Source organism: Podarcis pityusensis (genome assembly GCF_964106645.2).
Source record: "Podarcis pityusensis genome assembly, chromosome: 3".
NCBI classification, from domain to species: Eukaryota; Metazoa; Chordata; class Lepidosauria; order Squamata; family Lacertidae; genus Podarcis; species Podarcis pityusensis.
The window spans coordinates 45,399,037-45,423,385 of record NC_138026.1 but is presented as its reverse complement, the minus strand read 5'-3'; the positions used below and the strand labels follow the sequence as shown (position 1 = coordinate 45,423,385).

The window sequence follows — 24,349 nt, the reverse complement described above, 5'->3', positions numbered from 1 at the left end:
ACAATTGATCTTATAACACAACAGAAACCAAATAATTTTAAAAAATATTAGGAAATTTCTATTTTACTGTGTATGTATAAAAGTGTTAATTACCTTAGGAGTTACAATTTATTTCCCCTTGTTCTCTCTTTAAACTTTAAAAATATAATAATTATACATTGTCACAGCTGTACCTCTGAGCAGACTGCTCTGAAAGTATTTAAATGAATTCTTTGCTGGCAAAATCTATTAAGAGGTTCAGCATTCAGTGACATGTCATGAGAAATAAACTGTCTATTTTTATTTTGCTAGAAGGAGCTCAGTATTTTATTTTCCAACATTTATATCAAAAACCCTCATACTTACCTCCACAAAACAAGCTTTTGATCTTCTGCTATGTACCATATGCTCACATGCTCATGCTTTGTTGCAAATTTCCTGCTCAGAATGCTGCCATAAAATTAATCTTATATAAGCAAATACCAAAGCAATGCTTTCATAATGTAGAAGTCAAATATTGTGCCTAAGAAGTTAAATCAAGATCACTTGATTACTGCTGAACCCTTGATAGCGCCCTGTCGAATGTGTCAAATATCAACTCAAGACGTAATTATTTGAGGTGGAAACACTGGCTGATAATGGAAATCCTGTCTGTGGTGATTGATCTTTGATAGCTCATTCACCCATGCAAGTCATCACTTTATGCGATAGGCAGTGAATGATGAACATACACATGGTAACCATACTCTACAGCTCATTGAACTCCACACCATTTGGGAAGGGTAAATAAAAGTGGCAGTTTGTCACAAGGTTACCATTGCTGGACTGGATTTTTTTTCTTTTTCAAAACTTAGCTTCTTGAAACATTTTATTTCCGCTCCAGATGCAATGGCTACATTGAATAACCCTGTTCAATAACCAGTTCTGCTGAAAAGTCAGAGAATAACAGAGAATAAAATTATTCTACAGAGAATAACCCTGTTCAATAACCAGTTCTGCTGAAAAGTCATTTTGAGAGGAGGAAGGGGATGATACATACTTCGTACTAGCCAAGTGGGATTCTTGGAAGGCTAGTTGCCACAGCTGCCACTCCCTTCATATCTTCCCTCCTCTACTTTTGTGGAAGCAACTGGTGGACAAGCAGCACCTCGCAGGGAAAGTATAACCCAAGGGCAGCCAGTTGTTGACTCCTTTTGTATATATATTATGAAATACTACACTGAAGGCTTGGACACCATGAATGCAATGCCTATCCTAAACTGTTGACATGAAGCTCCAGTCTTCAGTCAAGTATAAACACAGTCGGTCTGGAAATTGGCTGGGATAGTGACAAGACAGGAATGGGTGCATCAGTGCCACCCTAATCAGTAGACAAAGGATAAGGCAAATAGGGAGAGGGAAGCAACAGCCCTATACTTTGGAAGCTCCACAGCTTGCAGAGGCCAACATCTGGAAGTTTCACCACCCTGGAGCAGGAAAGCTAAAGAAAAGAAATAAGTATCCTGGACTCTGGGGAAAGAAGCCAGGCAGAGACTGTGATTCACAGAACTCTGCAGATCTATGCAGGGGTGGGAGAGAATAAGACAGAAACTAAACTTAGGGACTGTATAATAACTAATTCAATGAGATGGCCAAACAATATTACTTCAAGGTTAAGATCTTGATAAGAAGAGCTTAGGGCCTCCATTAAGGATAACAGCCTCACCAGGTCTTCTCTTTTTAATTTTTTATAAATTTTTCTGCTCGCAGAATAACTCCTAGTAGCTCCTGAGTGGTTTCCCCTTTCTGATTTATTTTCTTTTAAAACTTTTTGCCACTGATAACCACAACAATGTTAGCAACAGAAGCAGAGGTTTCATTCTGGTGGTTCAGGAAGTTAAGATTTTAAATAATTTCTATAGGTCACTTTTTTCACACATGCTAAAGGCAAAATATTATCCTGATGTTGCATGCTATGAAGTTTTAAAATGCCATCCCTCTGTACTCAGGAGGGAGATGGATTTATTCTGTTCTGGTTGAAGTCAGGCTGGAGACACATGACTATGGAACATAAGAGCATTCATTCCCTGCCACATGGGGCATACTGGCCAATCAGGTAGGCGGCAGTGATTAGCTATTTAGACCTTCTGGTGCGGTTGGAGCCAACTAGTGCCTCCTTGCCTTGTTTTACATCATGCAGGTTATGACATGCATGGATCAGAGATGGGTTTGCCCATTAATAGGGCTGTTTTACATAACGGTTTCACTTTTAGTCTACTAGCTCTTTGGTTTTGCTCACTGCTTCTTGCAGAACTTTGTAATATATCAGAGTTACCTTTAGTCCAAAATAATGTTTTGTGTCTATCACCTAAAGCTATTTCTGTCAAATACTGCAGAATGGACTATCATTGTAATTGGAATCATATGTTGTGTTTATTGTATTATGGTTTATGTATTATATTATTTTTTGTAAGCTGCTTTGAATTTAATCTAAAAAGAAAAGCAAGGTATAAAAATTTAAATTATTAGATGTTGGAAATGTTTTAAAATAAGGGTATACCACTGTGAAATATTATAGTGTCTATTTAAAATATTTAGTTTTTTTACATTCACTGTAAATTATTATTTCCAATTATAAAGCCCAAACACTATTAGAGAAAAATGTAATTAAGGAATATCTCACTGTCTACATTACAGCCTCCTTAATCAAACTAAGGAACATGAAAACTGTGTTATTCAGTAAATTAAATTTCACTGTTTTCTTTGGAACTTATCTCTTGTCTGTCCATTATAGTATCAGCTGCTGTTCAGTTTATATGTAAAGCTTTGAGATGTGTTCTATCTAAAGAAATGAAAGGCAGTTCAATCACATCATATTTGATCAAAGTGCAGCTGACAGACATCATGGCCCTCAGCCAAACAATTGCTTACTACGTCTGCTGTTGCTTACTATTCTTACAGAGAGCAATCTACCAAGGATTCTTCAGAAGGCAGGGGATGCCAAGAAAAAACGCAACTGGAGGACTGAACACATTGGAAGCAGAACCACAAAAGTGAACAGCGCTGAATTTTAAATGTCAATTGACTGCAATTTTGCCAAATGAATGCATAGTGTGAGGATACTACGTAATACTGGCAGCCACAGCAAATGGCATTGCTTACAATGTTCCAGAATTTTACAGTGGAATAGAACTGTGCATCATTTATCCTGGAATGAGATGAAAGGTCCACTCTGAAGATGAGTACTGTGTAACTCACATCTATTTCAGATGAATTAACTTTCTCAGTTACTATATACAACCTACAACGTTTGATGTTGTTTGTGTGAGCAATTGTGGAATGTCAGTGTCTGCTTTAAAAGACCATTGGATATAACATTGTAAATTAGCATAATATTTCCATCTTTGACCTTTTAATATGATATTTAATTCCCAATTAAGAAAGGAAGGATATTCTTAAAACTGTTGTTGGCATACCTGGGTGTTAAATGCAGGCAATGACAACCACCAATGATAATGACTTGGCTGGCATTATAAGGCTCCAATCATGAACATTTACTTGTTAAGTAGGGTTTATTTATTACATCACTCACTTCTGAACAAAGATGTGTCGAATTGGATTCTCACCTGGTTGTGGACTGTTACAGTTGTGTACAGAATGAAAAATATTAGAGAAAGAACCAATTTCTGTGAAAAACAACTGACTTGTTGCCTGAATACAATGCTCTCAGAACTGCACCCTAAACATGTCTATAGGTCATCAGGTTAAGACGCATGCTACCTTTACAAGAAAAACAATATGCCAGACTGGCATAGGCAGTGGATAATTTGAAAATATAGCACCCTACTTTAGGTTCTTCCAGAAATATTCATTAAAAATATATTTTAAAAAGGAGAGATACAGATTACTCTATTAGTAAATACAAGTTACTACTTGTTTTTCCACATTTACTGCTGCAGTATTTTGTAAGCCAAGCAAATGGCTATGGTCTTCCCAAATAAAATAAAAAAAACTCTCAGATGTCTGACTAACATCAATTATTACTCTAATAGACATGATCTTTTCCTTTCAAGGCACTTCCCACATATTGATGATTTGGGGTTAAAGCAACAGCTCTGAACTGACAGATGACTTCCTGGTGAGGTTTGAGATGCTGGTGACATTTTCCCTCCTTCACAGTGGAGAAACTGATATAGATGGTCTGTCCTTAGAGACTTGTGGAATCTCACTGATGATTTGTTAATTATTCTATATGTTTTATGCTTATTTGTGATGTTCTATTACAATCTATCATGTTATTGTTATTTATTGTTTGTAAGCTGCTTTGGGATTCATTTGAATGAAAAGTGGCATAGAAATATAATAAAACAAAATATGCCCATGTGATTCCTAAAACTGGCTGGGGGGGGGGGGCGTAGGGAGAACTCCTAGAACAGCACATGGCAGAAGGGGGGTTGTTCTGCTTGACAAGCTGATATGCTGCAGAAGACAGAACTTTTGTAATAGCATGATGTTGAATGCCTTGGTTTTTTGCCTCTTGAACTCTGTTTAGTATCTCATTTCTATCTTGGCCCACCAAGCCTTTCCTCCTAAGTTTTACCCCATCCTCCAATAAGTTCATTTATTTTATTTAAATGCAAACTTCTACCCCACTATTCTAATGCATGCACTTCATTCAGGGTGGTTTACAAGTATAATTAAAACCATAACTTCTAATGAAATAGTAATATACAAAGCAAGCACTGAGTTCAGCAGATAAAAATAAGAATAAACAGATTCTTCTGAATCTATCTTCTGAATTGGTGTGTCCTGGCTCTGGTCTGACATAACCATAATTTGACAGTTCCATTATAGTTAGGTGAATAAGGAGCATTTGCATGTTCTAAACAGAAGTGACAGTTTCAACCTGTCTAGGACATAGTGAAATAATTAGCAGTCATTTTCTGATGGACTTAGATGCGTAATAGGAGCAAGTCTTAGTGGCTACTGATTTAACAAAAGCAAGGTACGAACAAAAATGGATTCAAAATACCACTGTGGGAAACTACATGTTCTAATTTGATGAAATGCAAAAAGCATCTTGCACAATTTTTTGATCTCAGGAAAACGACACTCCAGCCAAATTAACTGAAGGTAACTAGAAGCATAAGCCTTTTGCAAATGTTCTGTTCATGTCATCTGTATGTGTGGTATACAGGCCATTGGAGTATATGAATTACAGGCCACTGTGTGGGCAGTCATTAAACACATGGAGGTTTCTGTGTTGCAAAATGGATCTTCAGACTCTGCAAACTAGATGTGCAGTGCAAATTAACATGAATCTAAAACGCGTACTTGTATTGTTAATTTATAAAGCAGGGATAGGGGTCTACTCTATACTGCAAAATAAGCATGTGAGAAAACAAAGTTAAATTTGCTCCTTCTTTCACCACACCTTGCTGTGCTGTGTAGATTTATGGCATTTTCTCCCTGCCTGGCACACTTCCAGTACTGAAGGTAGGCTGGGGAAAATATGACTTAAAAGAGCACAACTTAGCTAGGCAAGATGGAGGAAGGCTGGATTTTGTTTCTTTCCTTGTGAACTCCTTTGATTGTGCAGCAACTAGACCCTCATCCTCATCCTTGTTTTATACTACATTAATAAGGCAAACTCATACAAAAATGAGACACAACTGCCCCACACATCGAGTTTGTCTGTAAAGGCCACTACATGGGGGAAATATACTTAATCCTTTCAATTTTTGCCATTTTTCTACTAAAAGATGAGCTCAAATCACTTAACTTCCCCTAAAATAAACATATATGGGTACCTGAGAACAAAAAGGGTGGGTGGTGACTTCTGCATTAATCTGCAGTCTCTATATGGTTCAGCACTAAGTGCTGACTCAGAGAACACAGAGCTACTGGGTGACAAGGACTTAAATCCCAATCATGTACACCTTTATTTCTAAATAAATTATACTATAGCTTTAGGGTGCTAATGAGTCTTTAGCACAAATTATTTCCCCCTCCTTATGACAGTGATGTTGTTTTACTTTCTCTTTTAGTTTAATGTAGGAAAGTCCCTGAAACTTTGCACATCATAGGAAAATGTTCTGCAATGTATATTATTCCTCATCATTATATTTATTCACCCCACAAAACCAACAAAATATTAGATGTCATACCATTACATTATTATTTTTTAAAAAAAATATGTGCCTCCCTTGTATTATATAGAGTTTGTGGTGATGCCATTTTGGTATTGCTGCAGGGCTAGAAAAGATGTATTAATTCAGCCACCAATGTTTTAGACAAAGCGTTGTGCTCCATTGTACGGAATTTAATGTCTATATGTTTGTTCCTTGTTCAGTGGAACTTCCATAGTGCTCAGTTGCTTCACTCAAAGTAGTTTTGTCCTTTGCTTCAAAGCCTGACCATTTCCCATTATTGCACTTCATGTTATCAAACTTCCGGTGCTCATGAATAGAGTTCTCCTTTCATAACTCCTGTGATTGCTCCTCTCATTTCAGCAAAAGGAAATCCAGCATTTTTACTGAAAATTAAGCTGACATGTTCATTATACCACCCTTTTTACTGAATGAAACATATTCACACAAAAGAAAGCTTGTCTAGGGCATCTGTTCATAAGGAGGTACTGTTTTCCTGGGAACTTGAAAAGTTTTACCTATTGACAAACGGGAGAAGCAAAATGGAACAAAACTGAATGCAACTAAATGTGCCTCAGATTTCCAAAGGTGAAATCAAGGGTGATCAGTTACATTCTCCACTACTACTGACCCTTTAAAGCTATTGAATAGAGAGTTTAAATATTAGAACAATGAGAAGTAAGAACTTCACAATGGAGATCTGACATTTCCTTATCTTCTAATAATAGTTTAAAAGATATTACACAAAGGAGAATTTCTTAATCACTTCATAGCCAAAAATTTGAAAAGAGATGTGCAAAAAGTCATTGAGGTTTTTATAAGATTGTTGATGCTAAAGATTTGCAAGGTATTGAGGCTACAGACATACCCAGTTCCAGTTACTGGGACTCCATCAGACTGTTAGAGAGCAAAATTAGGAAAGAACTGTTTTTTGCTGTATTGCAGCAAGAGCCACCCAAAAGAGTACTATTTTTAAATTATCACTGCTAAAATATATGTTAGGCTGCATTAATCTAATAACAATTTTCTAATATATTTTTTCTGCTGCATTCATATGCCAAGATCCAAGCCCATGAAAGTGTTGTTATTTTAAATGAAAGCCTAACTTTAATTCAGTGGTTTAGCTGTCTTCAATGATAATAATTCAACTTGATATAATTAGAATTAAGGATCTGCTTACAGCCTGACACAGTTGCATGTTATTTACAACAAATCTACTTATTTATGGAATAATTCAGTTTAATATTGCATCTTTTATTATTGTTGTGTAGACAGAAGGCATCTACTTGTGATTTAATGAAATTGCATACAGAGAGGTTTATGTTGTTTGCAATATTTAGGTTTAATCATCATCCTGTTCTGTACTGTCTAAATAAAACCTTCCACATTCTAGAACCTGCAAGTGAATATGCTGCAGGCTACATTCACACAAAATATGTATGACAGAAAGGAACTCATTTGCTGCTTTTCAATTATGTTAGTGTGTAGAATGGTGGGTCACAACCAGCCCAAGGGTCTAATAGCCACACCAAACCTCAAAGATTGGCCTGCCAAGCTATTGTTAGTGAGCTACACCCACCTTTACAGTGCCTGATGATGCCAGGTATGGGAAAGTTCAAACTGTAGGTCCTGCAATGTGCACTCATGATTCTTCTTTTGCATGCAAAATCCAGTGCTTCTTGAGTTTCTGCACATTTTTCTTTATAGCTGCAACTTGAAGACAAGTCACAGATAAAATTTACAATCTCCTGATGTTATATGATCCCTTGTGATTGACAGGTGGGTGGCCCTTTCCATATGCCAAAGTGATCCGTGAAAGGCTGGTAATTTCTGGCTGGTTGCATTTCCCCACCTCTCACATAAAACACAGGACAAATGCTAAGAATTGCAGGTTTGCAATGTCAAATAATTTTGGAAAAGAAAAGAAAAGGAGCTCTGCAATTATTTATTTTAAATTGGGATGCTTAAATGCTTACCAGCCACCACAGAATATTTCAGTCATTCCTCCAACCTTTGCCAGTGGCTTAGCAACAAACTAGATGTGATTGCACAAGAACATGCTGAAAATGAGTACCCCTATGTAAAAAGAGGGAAAAGCCCTGCCCAGTTAGGACAGCAAGACATGTCAAACAATACACATCTTTTCCTGTGTCCCTCCATGTACTTTTGGTATCCAAATATTACCAAAATAAAGAAAACAGTGACAAGATGATAAGTGGTATGGATGGAATTAATGGAATGCCTTTGGTGAACAACAAACACTCTGACCATGGCTCCCTTAAAGCTCTACAATTTTACCTCACAGTTTGCAAATAATAATATGGGCACAGCATATTCTAGAGGGCAAGGAAAACATTAATTGTATAATTAATTATTATGAGGGAAAAATAAATATTTTACAAAGCTGCACAGCAAGGGGAAAAATCATAATTGCTGAGTGCAATAAACACTCAAGGAAAGCAAAAGAAAATTATATCACTGTGACATTTTCAAATTAAAAGCAAAAAAGTCAAAATTGCATCCACTAGTTCAATCATGAACCTTTTATTGTAATGTAGAAATGTTGGTTGAGGTGGCCAAGTAGACGACATCCCTTCTAGAAAGCGCTGTCAAAAGTGGGTCTACTTCACATTGCTACATAAGAAGCCGTGATAGCCCTATTAAAAAACAAAACAGTCAATGGAGCAAGGGGATATTAGTCTCATGTTCACCTGGATCTTGTCCTAATATATGCTCTCAAAATAATATCTCTGCATTAAAAGTTTCTCTGAAACTGCCCAAATTCAGACACTATTTGTGGACTGTTATATGAAGCCTAATGTCTATAGGTGACTTGCTAGTCTTAGAGTGAAATATAGAGCCCATGATAATAAATACACAATCTATATTTCATTTGCTATACAGAATCTATTTCTAATGGGTTAACCTTTGCTTGCTATACAAGAAAATTTCTGATTTCAACAGAGATTAAAACTGCATGTTATCACTGATTTAAATGCTTCTTTGTGTTAACAATTATCTGCAGCATATTCTTCTCTGTTCAGAGAACTTCTTATAAATTTATTTACTTTTAAAATAAATACCAGTAGATTTTACCCCTACTGTGGGATTTTAATCACATTTCTAACTACATATAATCATCATTATTTTGAAAATAGTTTTTATTCATTTCAAATGTTTCTGCTATAAAGAAGTCTGCATCAGACCAAATAAAATGACAACCATCCTAAACAGTTTATGAAGTAGTTTGAGGAAAGGTCAAATGCCAGGCATGCCACAGAAAGATATACTGAAGGGAAGCACATATGCCAATTAAAGAGCTTCAATTTCCAATGGATTAAGGACCGCTGAAATGCCCCTGGTATAATTTACAGATGGTAGTGCCACTACCACCTGTATTTTAATACTTTACTCTTAGCACATAGAATTCAGACCTATAGTATCTCAAAGTGAAGAACCAGAGATCAGCTCTCCTCCTAGTAATTAAGTGCCTTGAGGCAGAATAGTCAGTGTGGGCAAGACTGCCCAAGCAAAGGCTCAGTACTCAACCTCAGGTCTCTAAGATAGTTAGTAAAGCAAAAGAAATACTAGCTTCATTTAAATAAAACAAACAGTGTTTCTGAACTGGTCCTAACACTGGATATAAATCCTAAAAACCAGTCTCAGTAACTTACAAATGAGAGCAAGTCATTCTTCTGCGTGCCTAAAGGATGGGTTCTGGAAGATAAGAGGCCGAGCTTCCCCAGACCAAAAAAGCATGTTTAAAACCATCCATTTTTTAACGTGATTTAGCAGTAGGAAGGCTAGCATGAGAGAAAGCCAGCATCAAAATGGGACTTTGGGTTTCTAAGGTTTAATATGTACATGATATATTGGTCATGGGGAAAAAAACCTTATGAGGTGTAAACCTGAGAAGATATTTCATTTTGTAAACCTGAGAAGATATTTCATTTTGATCCAGATATTTCATCTGGATCAACTCAGTGAAACCATTTTCTTTTGGATTTATGCACACCTCAGGTGATGTTTCTGTTCCTTGCTGTTACAGAGGAACAAAGCCTCTAGCAAACATAGTGACAAGAGGGTTGAGGCTTTGGGTACTGTTACAATGTTTAAAAGAGTAAAATGTGTAACTTACTCACTGTGGGTTGTGTCCAACTAAACCATACTCAGAGTAGATGCATTGAAATCAATGGACTCAAGTTAGTTGTGACTAACAAGGCCATTGATTTTAAAGGGACTTAGTTGGATATAGCATTGTGTTTGAACATCAACAATAATCAATTCCTTTGGTGAGGATTCCTACCTTGATAGCATCTAGTAGTGCAGATGGAGAAGCAGGAGTTCAGCAAAATATTTTTCAAACTTGTTGCTGCTGTTGTGGCTCTCAAATAGTACTGAGTAAACATGTGAAGAATAGTACACTAGCAAGGCAATTCTACCATGCATGTATGACGTGGAATGGGTGGTGGCAGATAATTTAACATAGAAATTGCCATATCTACTGCCGGGCAATTTTGCTTTGGGCAAGGCAGGAGGTGAGTGCATAGAAGTTTTTTACCCCCTGAGTCACACCTGTGACTCTTCACCAGTCTGACTCATCTTTGCCTCTTGGCTTCCCTCCTACCCTGTTTCAGCTTTTCCCTCTGATTCTGGACTTCTCTGCCACAGACATTCCCAGCTCACTAAGCCCTGTTACCCCTTCAGCTTCCAACACCCCTTCAGCTTCCAACACCTCCTCTTCCCATTCTTTTCCCTCTGCCCACTCATCATTGTCCCACCAAGACAACTTGGGCTCTAAGCCATCTTTCCTTCCACCACCTCTCTGCATCCAACTAGTCCATGACAAGCAATGGATATGTTATACTGCTTAATAATAATGCTCTTAAAATATAACAGGTACCACCCCCCAAAAATACTCTTATCGTATAGAATAATGTTAAACAATGCAATACCAAAAATGATGTGAATTAAACTGTGGCCAATAGTCCATGTGCTAATTTTGGAATTAATTTTAAAAATTTCCTACATTAAATTAGATAAGAGCAGAACAAACCCTCAAAACAAGAAAGAAAGAACGAAAGAGGCATATAAATAGGGAAATCTGTTCATTCTTATCTGAATATGCATATGCTGCAGTCAATGTCTAAATTTTGGTATTCACAAAATTCAACCAGTATTGTCAGTATTTACATGTGCCTGCCAACATTCATAACATTTTGAACGTTCACTATAACATAAATCACAACAATTTCATCAGTATAAATTCCTGTTTTGCATTTTGTATGGCTTCCTGTAACAAGTAATGCAATCCATATATATATATATATATATATATATATATATATATATAACCAACAACTGCTAATTTGTGTGTGAATATGTTAATAAGTATTTAAGAGATTGCAATTCCCTGATTCAAATATTGAAGATCACACTATTATATTTGTGTTGCCAATGCCTATACTGAAAACATTTAATAGCATTTTAAAGAATCAAAGTATATAGATATGTGTTCAAAAATTGTAACTGAGCAAAAAGTTACTCCAATTATCTTATCCTTAACTGTCTCAACTCCTGAAGCTCAAGGTGATGAAGCCAACACTCTAGCTTCACTCGCATGCTTTCAACAGCGCTTAAAAACACTAATGAGCGAAGGAATGCTCTAGAAAGCTGGAAAGAACATACAATGCCCACCAAAATTGTCTTTATTGTGCTGTAGGGGAGAAAAAGCACTACTTGTACCCTCTGATTTGTGTCTTCTCCTCCTGCTGGAGAATGCTAGTGTGTATATCATGTTTCAAGTAAAGAACTTATATGATATAACTCTGCTTTCGGATAACACTCACCTTGTGCCCAAGGGACACGTAGCTAAACAACTCTCATATTAGAGTCATACCAAGCTGAGAATGGTACCCAAGATTCTACTTGCCCCCAAACTACCATTCCTATTCCCCTAAGGCCTAGCAATTTACCTATGGCAACAGGAAAGACAGAAGGTGGTCTTAGGGGTGTCATCTCCAGCTGGGGATGGACTGGAGCCACTAATCTCATAAACCTGGGGTGGGTGCGGATGCTGCTTTTTTCAGAGGGCATTCTTTCTGGCAGAAATTGTGCCAATAGGATGGTCTCAGTCCCATCCCTAGCATGAGAATATGCTCTGTCAGTATTTGCTGCTGCCTCCAACACTATCACCAGTAAGTTTCTGGGTCCATGGGGAAAGGGAAAAGGGACAGAAGGTGGTTGCTCCATGAACTTGAATTGCACTGACAAATCTTTAATCTTTTTGGGTTGAACCAGCATAAGGAAGAAATTTGGTCCGGTTCACATTTCAGTGCAAAACTCTTTAATTAATATGAAAAAATACACAAACTGAAATGCAGCTATGTTTTGAAATTCATGCTTCTCTCTGAACAAGCAACGTTTAAAAAAATGTGTATCAGGAGAAATTTGCATTAAATTGCTGGTGAATTTTAATGAGAACTTCTTTTTTTTAACATCACAATGATGTGGGAATGTGGAGAAGCGGACCTAAAATTGGAAATATAACAATGTGAGAGAAACCAAAATTCACAGATTTGTCCTTCCTTAGCTGAACCTTGGCATCCTTATGTAGTACTAGTCAACAGCAAGTGAAAACCTTTTCTACCCAACTACTTCTGTGAGTGTTTTAAATTAGGGGAGGGAGGAGTTTGCTGCTGCTGCTTTTGTGATTGTACTATATTGGCACGTTCTTTTGATGTATTTTTTTATTTGATTATTTTCTTGTCTTGTCTCGTTGAAATTTTAACTTGCTTTTATCTGTGTATTCTAACCTAGGTGCAGTTACTTTTTCTGAGACAGTAGAAAATCCTTAACACATCTAAGTAGGCATCTTGCCAGAGCTGCCTGGCCATCCTCCAGAAGCAGTTCAAGACATATTTATTAGAACTGGCTTCTGGTGGCCAGGACCACATGGGATGAGGGTTTAATCCTTGGAGACTCCAGATCTAGCATAGGTGGGTCTTGAAACTACACGTTGTAGTAGTTTCCCCCTCATAACAAGAATGCTCCTGTTCAGGATTTCTGCTAGCCAGCCATGAATTCATCCAGGATACTATATGACCGGGGTAAGAAACTGGACTTGGCCAGTAGGTCACATTATTATCTTCCACACCCCTTGAAGTCCAAGACTGTCAGGTGGCTGGAGTCACCCACCCACTGATCACCTGATCTCACAATGGTATCAGGTAGCCTCCAGAACCTCCATTCAAAGCACTATTGAGTCTTCAAAAGTCTCTTAAAGTTCTGGGCAAAATAGTGCTCATTTGCTTTGGAATTTGGACAAATTGGTTGCCACTGGTGGAGCTGGTACCTTCCCCTTGTTTCCCCATTTGGGTTACAATCCTGTTGGCACTCACTACCTGAGTTCATTATTAAAGCAAGTGGCACCTTTACTTATTCTAATTCTGGGAAAAGTTACTAGAAAGGACTGGAAATGAATCTGTAAACATTAGAAAACTCAGTTTGCAAAAGTTGTTCCTAACTTGCCATTACATTTCCATAAGAAGTCTGGTTTAATGTTGGGTAACATGGCAGAATAATAAGCCCTAATCAGATCCTAGTTTATTACACGGGTTTGTTAATCAACATTAAGCTAGAGTTCCTAAGTTTGGATGCAATGAAGAATTTGGGGTTAATGTAAGCAATGATCTCTATCCTGAAGCTGATGTACTAGTAGAGGAGGGGAGGGAGGAGTGTGGAGCCATGGCACTAGTTCACAGGCTGCAGATGAAATCGAAATGAATATCTGAACACAGCCAATTAATGCCTATATAATAAAACTGTCACTGCATAACTGGTACATTTATTCTCATAACATTACATCAGTCTGCAGGGCTGCCATATTTTATTCCCCATGACTTTAACAGCTGAACAGGCAGAATTCACAGATGATCATGTCCCCATCAGTGCACTTGTTGAATTTCTGTCTGTCATGCAGAAGGTATAGACACAGAAGCTGTCTTAAGGGAGGCATCAATGCTTTCATGACATCCACATGAATTACTCTAAGGCTGCTCAGAAGTGTGTGAAGTAGACCTCACTTGAAACTTGGGTGGTAGTCTTTAGGGGAAATAAGGGAAGAAACACTAGTGTTGTTCTGCCACACTTGCACATATCCTTGCACAAGAATTCACACAGTGTAAGTTTTTGTTGCAGGTGCCACTTGTTACATTCTATTTTAGAACGCTGAAAATGCAGGTTTTGAATTATTTAACTTATCAATGCATGCTTCAAAGAACTGATTTTTTATTTCATCATTCTCTGTGAAAACTGGTTATGTAAAAGTACATTCAAAATGAAAAAATACAAAGAGGAAAAAAGGAGAAGCAATGGAAACAGCAAAATTATATTGACCTTGGTAAGGCAAAAGTAAAGGTAAAGGACCCCTGACAGTTAAGTCCAGTCGCAGAGGACTCTGGGGTTGCAGCGCTCATCTCACTTTACAAGCCAAGGGAGCTGGCGTTTGTCCGCAGACAGTTTTTCTGGGTCATGTGGCCAGCATGACTAAGCCGCTTCTGGCACAATAAAACACCAAGACCAGAGCAGTGCACAGAACCGTCGTTTACCTTCCCACCAGAGCGGTGCCAATTTATCTACTTGCACTTTTTGGTGTGCTTTCAAACTGCTAGGTTGGCAGGAGCTGGGACCGAGCAACGGAAGCTCACCCCATCATGGGGATTTGAACCGCCGACCTTCTGATCAGCAAGCCCAAGAGACTCAGTGGTTTAGACCACAGTGCCACTTGCATCCCTGACCTTGGTAAGAGTACATACCAAATTTGTGATTTCCACCAAGACCTCTTTGAATTCATACAATTCATGATGGGCCTCACCATCTTACTTAGCCTATGCAATAATAATAATTTTAAAATGCTGCAATGGTGTCTTCATTTACTCACTGTAGTAAGATTATCCATTTATTTAACAATCAGCTGAAATAATCCCCAGTGATTTCAGGGCAACTTACTTTCAAAAAAGTTTGTTTAGAATGAAGGTGTTGCAGGATGGAATTATTAAATCATCAAGCATAAGTCAAGGACAATAGTATTCATGAGTAATTCCTAATGGACATGGATAATATTGCTCCTAGATCCCTTATGTCTGTGCATGATGTAGTCGATTAATACTGTCATAACATTGTCATTGTGCAGGCTTTATGCAATGCCACTGTAATTGCTTATAGTACATTGCCAGAATAAGAAACAAAAATGGTTGGAGTTGGGGAGTAGTGGCAAGGGAGATGCCAAACCTTTTTGATCTTATACTCTCCTCAATTACAACATAATGTGACAAACCAACAGCAAATTTGGGCTAAATTAAAACACTCCCACCGAAACCAATGGTGAAACCAATGTGAATGTCTCCATCATCAGCTCTCAACACTTTGCTTTCTTGTTTACACGAGAAAGGTAAAGGTAAAGGTACCCCTGCCCGTACGGGCCAGTCGTGTCCGACTTTAGGGTTGTGCGCCCATCTCACTTAAGAGGCCGGGGGCCAGCGCTGTCTGGAGACACTTCCGGGTCACGTGGCCAGCGTGACGAAGCTGCTCTGGCGAGCCAGCACCAGCGCAGCACACGGAAACGCTGTTTACCTTCCCGCTATAAAGCGGTACCTATTTATCTACTTGCACTTTAGGGGTGCTTTCGAACTGCTAGGTGGGCAGGAGCTGGGACCGAAAGACGGGAGCTCACCCCGCCGCGGGGATTCGAACCGCCGACCATGCGATCGGCAAGCCCTAGGCGCTGAGGTTTTACCCACAGCGCCACCCGCGTCCCTTGTTTACATGAGAAAAGAGGATTCCAAATAACTAATCAAATAATCCTGACAAAATACCAGGACTATATAAGTCCAGCAAAGCAAAACAGCTCAGTTATGATAGCACAGGGCTACACCATGCCTATAAGAATGGGAAGTGGGTCTCGGCTATGGATTTATTTATTTATTTATTTATTTATTTAGCAGGTTTTATATACAAAGTGATTGCAGTAAAACCCCAAAACGGTTTACAAATAGAATAAAATAACAGAAATAGCAGCAAAAAAATCCAACTATGTAAAACACTCAAAAACAATTAAAATCAGCAATAAACTAAAAGCCAGATTGAAACACATGTCCACAATCTACATGTTTGTATAGGCTTGCCAAAACAAAAACATTTTTAGCAAGTGTCGAAAGGAGTACACTGAAGGTGCCTGCCCAATGCTCTTAGTGAAAGAAGCTACTCTACATGAACACAATGGAAACTGCACAGACAGGAATCTGCAAAGTCACAAGAAATGTATCTCACATCAAACCACGTTTCACTGCCACTGAAAGACCCGAATATGATAACTTAATAGAAAGGGACAATGTCATCCTGCTCACCACCCCTGCTGCATCAAATCCAGCACTCGATGGTCAGTGCTACCAAGCAAGGACCAGACATCATGCTCCAAGCTATTTGCAGGATTATGTTATATGAAGGAATCTGTTCTTCTGAATCATAGGTGAATTTTCCAGTTTTATTCCATTGCTTTATTTGTTTAGTTTTATTATTTTAGTTGCAGTTTTTATTGTACAGTTGTAAAAGTGTTGTCAAGTGTTTTAGGATTTCTCAACTGTTCTGCGGTTTTATATTTAGGGGGAAAGGAAGGGTGTAACCTTTATGGAAAATGTAGGGTACATTTGTAAGATTGGGATAATGGACTGAGCAGGGAGGGGGAGACCATGCCCCAGAGCATTATGTCTGCATTTCTTCCTTAAGCACCCAAAGAAAAGAGATGGAACTCCCAAGCACTCTTAACACATGACCATGGAGGGTCTCCATATCCCAGGCATGTCCAAAGTCTATTTTGGGGGCCTAATCCAGCCTGCCGGTCAGTTTAATCCAGCCTCTTTGGTAGCTTATTTCCTGGGGTAAAATCCTAAAAAAACTCCAGCAACTTCTGCAACAATTTTGAAAAAAGTTTGGACACCACTGCCATATCCCATAAATTCTGTCCTGAAACATGGGGGATTCAGTGTCCTAGCTTACAAAGTCTCCCTTATTTAACAGGTTGAATCAATGCCTCTCATACAGGGGATATATGCACTTTGCATATACAGGGACATCATTGGCCACAAAACCCCAAACCAGCTCCATTATAAGTACCGTAAGTGATGTCCACCTGATTGTGTAATGAATTGTGCAACATGACTTCCCCTACACTTTCCCCTCCCTGTAATCCCTCATGTGTCCCCCATATGTGTTTCAGGGGTCCCCACAAACAGTCCCAAGCAGATTTGGGGAGTGTGCAGGGGGGCTGCAGAGAGCAAGAGAGGAAGGGAAAATCCAATTGTATTGGGCACAATGTTGGCTGTCACCCATTCTATTAAATCCCAAGTCATTTGAAATTGGTTATTTTGAAAGAGATACTTAATGTGATATAAATGTTTAAGGTTTATGATTTAAGTAGAAAAAATATATATGCATGTTTGCTGAAACAAAACCTAAGAGCCTTAAACACTTGAAAGTTCCAAATATTATATAGTATTACAGTATTGTTATTTTCATTATATTCTTTATTGTTGTCTGTTCTGGTTATCACATTAATACTTTTCATGCCCTTGGAACCTCGAAAGGACTTTTTCTTTCCATTGCCTCTTCTTCAGTGAAGAATTTCAGCCACTGTTCTCTAATTCATTACAGAAGTTTATATCTTTACCTGTATCACACCATTTTAATGTTTTCAATAATGTTTCCAATATAATATCTTCTTCAGTTGTTCCAACCAACTGATTGCATATGATTAACACAGAATCACAGATTAGAATTCAGTTGCATTTTCCAAAACACACCCACCCCCAAATCAACATTTGGACTCAGCTGCATTCTAGTTTTTTAAAACACAGTAAATTCTCATAGTATTATTTTAAATATACATTTTGCTATATAACCCCCTGTACTTAAAATATTATTTCATGAAATAATATAATTCAGATATTTCAGATATATGAAACTATCATTTAAGAGCATTAGTAGTGGAAATCTCTTTTATCCAGCATATTTCTTCCTCCCCACCCCCTTGCAGGTAAAATTAACCAATTTAGTCATACACATTTATAAACCAGTGAGATGATTGAACACCCCCCCCCCCACTACTTCAGCCATCCACTCAGCCATAATGCTCAGCCATTGGCCTTGGACGACTTAACTTCTTACCTTGACAGAGATGTTACAAAGACAAAGCGAGATAAGCATATACTGTTGAACTTTGACATTTTGTTTTAATAAATCAAAATCCAAGGTATATAAATAAAGAACACACACAGAAGTATGAATTGCCAGCCCAATCCTTCTTAAAAGTCAATAAGCCCCAAGCATCTTCCATATACCTGTGTTGAAGTATTATTCTAAATTCAGTCTATGCTAAAATTCACCTTTACCCCGTCAGTGATTATTCTGGTGCAGATATTCCCCAGGTGTAGATGGCATACTAGAATTTCATGCTGATTTGGCAAAACCAATCTGGGTGCAGGTCACCATAATGAGTGCATCTCATATACCTAAAATGTGCTTGTGGATGGGGGCTAAACCTTTCTATTCAGCATCCAAGGCTGTTTCGTCATATCAGTGATCTTTGCAGAATTAAGCCTGCGTATGTTAATCTCTTAACAGTAGGTTGGCTGGCATTTGCTTGAAGAAGTGGGATCAATGAATTAAAATTGTTTCCCCTAGTCCTGCCTTAGTCTCACGCCAATGGAGCTAACTATATGTATGGTGGGGGCAAATGGAGAGCCCTTGTGCACAACAGCATGCAGGCATGCAGCCACCTGTCACACACAGAGGATCTCTAGATTGGGTTCAGTGCCTGGAGTTTTCCTAACTAAGCACCGTCATCAGAGTTTTATTGAACCAGCAGCAACAGGCTTATGTCAAACTGTAAGGTATCTGAAGCAACTGCTGCTACATGGATCATGGTGCCTGTTCATGATGTTGGTTCAGTTTAAGGGATAAAAGATCCAGCTGATATTTGCTTTAATGTAATGTACAATCCAATAATAAATGTTCCAATTAATTCCAATTTCTTAATAAATTACTTTATCTAACCAGTGTTTGTACTAAGGCAAGTCTGCAGAATTCTTCTTTGTCTATAGATGCAATTATTTCTTATTTTATTCCCTTTATTACTAGTACATAGCAATTATTCTACTTAATTTTTCATTCCCTATATTATGCTGAACATATTAGACACTTATTTTATTTTTGCAAACAAAGGCACTGTGTTGCATTTTCCATTCTATTTCTTCCTCTAGTTATTTTATTGTACTGTAGTCCTTTCCTATTCTCCATAGAACAAAGGTTTCTAAATATATGGAGGTAAACTTCTCAGAGGTCTAGGCTGAAGTGGTACAAATGCAAAAGCCTTTAAAACGAGGGGGAGGGAGAATTCTATGTTTAAGTTACAACCCTCCACATGTGGCTAATGAAATAATGCTTACCTTAAAAGGGTGGGGGGAAGTGAAGGTTAAGATGAAACAAGGAACCACAAATGTAGCATTTGTATATATATGCATACAATGGTGTCACGTGTGAAAAAAGAGAGAACAAGGAACCACTTCTCTCTTTTTTCACATGTGACACCATTGTATGCATATATATACAAATGCTATATTTTTTCTGAAAATAATTTTTTGGGGAAGAGAAATCAGAGCAGTAGCTTTTGAGCTACAGCTTAATATGGTGATAGAAAAACAAACCCTCCATGACATAACCATTACTAGTAATGACAGACTGACTCATTGCCATAAAAACCCATGGAACTGATAGTTCTGAACTACCAACAACGTTTCAACTATTAGCAATTACTACCTAGTTTTCAGCAATCCAGGAGCTCTCAAAAGTTACTGTCAATGCTCACAAATCAAGTGCAGGTTCACAAATCAAGTGCTACAACCTTGGTTTCTAGGTAGATACCAGTATTCAAAAAGACATTTCACTGCGCCTGTGAAACTTACTGTGTGTGAATGTGGTGTGTGTGTGCTTTTAAAGCATTCCGTCCTATAATCCAAAATCTATGCTGCTGCAGTATAAACGAAGAAAAGTCCCTTTGTCATATTTGACAGACACACATGCACTGAAAACCGAAAACCCAAATAAGAATTATAGTAGGATTACTACTACATGCTCCAATTTCTTCAGTTCAGCAGAACCATTATTACAATAAACACTGACTCAGGTGTGTGTGTGTGTGTATGCTCATATTTCCAAGATTACAAGATTGCAGAGTTACTTCAGCAACAGGCTCAAAAACCTATGTTTCTAATGTAGCCAGCGATGCTGTCTATAAAGTAATGATGGGGTGTTGGGGGAGGTGAGTGGAGGGAGAAACTGCTGTCATAACAACCCTTCCACAGAGCACTACTGAAATACTGAAAATAGTCTGAAAATACTACACAGCCTACAGCGATATAAAGGGAGGGGGAAGAGAAAAAAGGCATTTCAGTAATGCAACATCCCCATTCTCCCATCTGGAAGGAGACCTAAGAAGAGGGGTGGGGTGCTTTGGCCATTCATTCTTGGCGTCTCCTTCCTGCCTTCGCCCTGAGAGCATCCTAACGGCTTACCTATGGCCCCCAATCACATCACCGCAGCCCTGGGGAGCCAGGTGTGCAGGGTGCCCTCTTCTTCTGCATAGATGGCATTCTTTGCTCAGTCGCGAGGAATGGTCCAGCGCTCCCGTGGAGAAGTCCTGGCGCGAGCCCAGCCAGCTAGCGGGCAAGCAGGAATCTCTTTTAAAGACTTCATTGTACGGCAAGGAGCAGGAGGAGGAGGAGGAGGAGGAGGAGGAGGAGGAGGGAAAGGAGAGAAGCCTGCAAGGGCACGAAGGGACTGTCGAGGGGGAAAACCTCCACAGCTCCTCTTCACCCACTTCTCTCTTTCGAAACAAGCACCAAAAAAACCAGGAAAAGTTAATAGCTGCTCTGAAAGGAGCAGCTCTCAGAGAAAGGTCTCTTCGGCTGGGCTGAGGACTCAAAATGGGTAAAAAAAGGATGAGCGAAAGGAAGAAGGGAAATGCCTCCTGGGTGCCCAGTGACCCCAGAGGCCAAGAGGGACACGTGCTATTCAAAAACCACGCTGGAGGGTTCTGGGGCGCTGGACCCGAGGAGATTGGGAAGCTGTTGTTTCTATCCTCGTCCCAAGAACAGGCTCCCTTTCTCGCTCTCCCTCCTCAGACGGTCTCCTCAGCTATGAGGGGCTGCCCAAAGGCGAGCCTGCTCCCTTTCCCTGCGGGGCAGGAATGCCGCTGACTGACTGACTGACTGACTGACTTGTCCCCCTCAGGCAGCCGCCCGCCCGCCCACCACTTGCCCCGAAGACCGAGAGCGCGCCAAAATTCACCCCTCGCCCGCCCCCCGCCGCCACCCCCTTCGCCGGCTAGAGCAGGTGCTCCGAGGGAGGAGCCACTCCTTCACTCACCCGTCCTCGGTGGGAAAAGGCGGGAGCGCAGCCGAGGCGCCGCCCTGGGGGCAGTGGGGCAAGAGGAGCAGCACGAGCAAGAGCGGGCGCAGGGGGGAGCGGCCGAGCCGGGGCTGCTCCTGCGCGCGCTCTCGCTGCCCATCCTCGGCGCCGGTGCTGGATGGAGGAGGCTCGGAGAAAGAGAGAGAGAGAAGCAGGAGAGGGAGACACGGAGAGAGAAAGGACTCAGCCTGGGGCTCGCGCACGCGCGCGACCGGCGCGCGCGCGACCGAGCGAGGTGGGGGGGGGGAGAGGGTGGCTGGGCTGCTGGTGGCGATGTGAGGCGCGCGCGGGGTCGCTGCTGCTGCTGCTGCTGTGGAAGACGCCGGCTGGTGTCGCCGCGGTCTTCCCGCTTCGCCTCCCACCCCCACCCCCCTGCAGCAAAGCCTCGCGGTTTCGACCCGCTCGCCGAGGAAGTCGGAGCCGCTCGGCCGGGCTGGGGTGGGCGAGAAGGAGAGCCGAGGCTGACGGAGCGCGCAGGCAGAGGGGTCTCCTTTTGTGAGGGGCCTCCACCCCCTCGGTTTCTCGCGGCCCCCTCTTGGCGCCGCGCACCCACAGCAGCTCCTTCCGCGGGGAAGGTCGTTCTGTGGGAGAAGGGCAGCGAGAGCCCCCGGCCGCCCCCTCGCTCGCTCTCGGCTCTCCGTCTTCTTCCCCTCCCGCTCGGCGCCCCCCGCTTCTCCAGCGCTGCCTCCTTCAGAAAAGGAGGAGAAAAAGAGGCAGGCAAATCAGGGTTATGCAAAAGCCAGGCAGAAGCATCCCTCATGGATGTGTGACACATCGCAAGACGGGCTTTTCCTTCCTGGCTGCTATGATGATTTGTCCCCCTTGTGTGTGGTTTTGCCACATCGCCTTTGTTGGCAACAACGTAACGCGCGTGCAACAATGAGGAGGCGAGGAAAGCGGATGGCCAAAGACATGTCCCTTTCAGATCGGAGAGGGGGGTGGGGGTGGGTAGGCTGGATCTGCCTCTTCGCCTTTGCAAATAAAGGTATCATCCAAACACGTCCGAGCTGGGCAGCCGAGCGTAAAGGCAGATCCAGCAGCAGCACCCGACGCTTGCGCACGTGCTGCTCTCAGTATTTGTTTTCTTGTCTAGCTGGGAAGGAAGAAAGGAGTTCGGGATACAGAAAGGATGCTCTGTTCTGAGCACTTGATTCTAGCCAGCCAAACAGACGCAGGAAGGGGACCTTCTGAAAATAGAAACAGCCTTACACTGGGATCAGGAAGAAGTTTGCGATGCAGAGCTTTGCAGGAATGCACAGGACATCTCAAGGGATTTGTTAAAACTAACAAATAGTGCCATCAAGTAAATTTACGTTTAAGCCTATCAAAACTTATTTTGACGTGCAAGGCCCAAGGGGGGGGGATGTAAATATATGGAAATTAGGCAAGCAGGTGCCAACAACAGATACTGGACTGTCAGCAGCTACCTAAGCCATACTTTTTCAACCAAGTGTAATTCTGAACACTGAATGCCTACAGCTCATACATATAGGAAGCTGTAATCCACACTGGTTTCTCGCTGCTCTAATTGGCAGAAAAGAACCACCTATGATGGACAGAGTGAATGATATCTGGGAGGAAAGTATCTGCTTTGTTTCCTCTGTGGCACTTCTTGAACTCTCTGCTCCACTCAGGTTCTGGTGTTCTGCCTCATCCTAATTAAGGACTAGGTAAGACACACAACAGCAATGAGACAGAATTGAGTGGCACTGCAAAGTGCTTTGGAGCACAGATTTTTAAAACAAATCTGAATCGAAATGGTACAAAAAAATAAAATTGATATATTGGCTAATAACAAGAAAATAAAGACAGAACACATTTGAATACAGTAGAAGGTATATTTCAAAATACCATGTGCTTAGACATGAATGTGGGTAGCACTGCTGTTTTCTTACCCTACCAGTATTCAGCTGGAAACTGAATACTATGATGATGATGATGGATTGCTGCTCCTCTCCCTCAGGTCCCAGGATGTGTTACACATTAACACAATACTAAAAACACTTACTAGACCAGATGAACATCTGGACTGGCCTACCATAGCTCCTCTTATATTCTACAGTGTTACAACAAGAAGGGGTCAAATGCAAAAACGTGGGGGGAGATTGAGGAGACAAGAAGAACATATGGACATAGACTGCAGGGAGCAGCTCATCCGCTCTGCTCTGCAGCTGATCTTTGCAGAGCATGGTATAAATGCCATCACTAAATGGCTAAATGCTGGCACAGAAGCAGAAGGTGAAAGAGGATATAGGAATTACCTGAACATGAGCCAATAGTATAATGCCTCTTTTCAATGGCCTCTGCGTGTTATATGTGCCAGAGGTGTGCATTCAGTCTAGGTGAATCCAAGAACTGAAGCAAGCTGCCTCAGAAAGATTCAGGAGTCATCCAAGCCAAATTGGGCTGTTCAGAAACCCATTTGAGACCAATTCAGAGATTTGGAAGGGCACAGAGACACAGGCAGCAAATGTGTGAAAATTGATAGATTTTCCTGCAAGCTCTCTATGTAAGGAAAGCACTAGAGAGTTGAGGGAGAAAGGTATTATTTTATGGTTGACAGCTCTGCTTCCAACCAAGGGATCATTTTACCTGGACACTCCTTTTCCCTTCTGCTTTCAGTAATGCAATGTAGAAGGAAATGGTTGGCTAGCATCAACTGAGCAGGAACAAATATCTAACCCCTTCTTCCACCCCCACTCCAAATTTCTTTGAATTAT

General features: G+C 40.5%; 1 protein-coding gene across 2 annotated transcripts in view; it reads right to left on the bottom strand.

The window, feature by feature from the left end:
• The window catches only part of FUT9 (fucosyltransferase 9), a 44,102-nt gene extending 22,230 nt beyond the window's left edge, over window positions 1–21,872 (bottom strand). Inside the window, exon 1 of one of the 2 annotated variants that reach the window (XM_080998753.1) lies at window positions 21,588–21,872. In XM_080998753.1, coding sequence (XP_080854879.1) covers window positions 21,588–21,729 — 142 coding nt within the window. In that variant the 5' untranslated portion in view covers window positions 21,730–21,872. Of the gene's footprint in view, window positions 1–20,734; window positions 21,494–21,587 lie in introns of those variants that run through there. The other variant, XM_080998754.1, reaches the window with a different exon arrangement.
• Window positions 21,873–24,349: the final 2,477 nt, after the last annotated feature.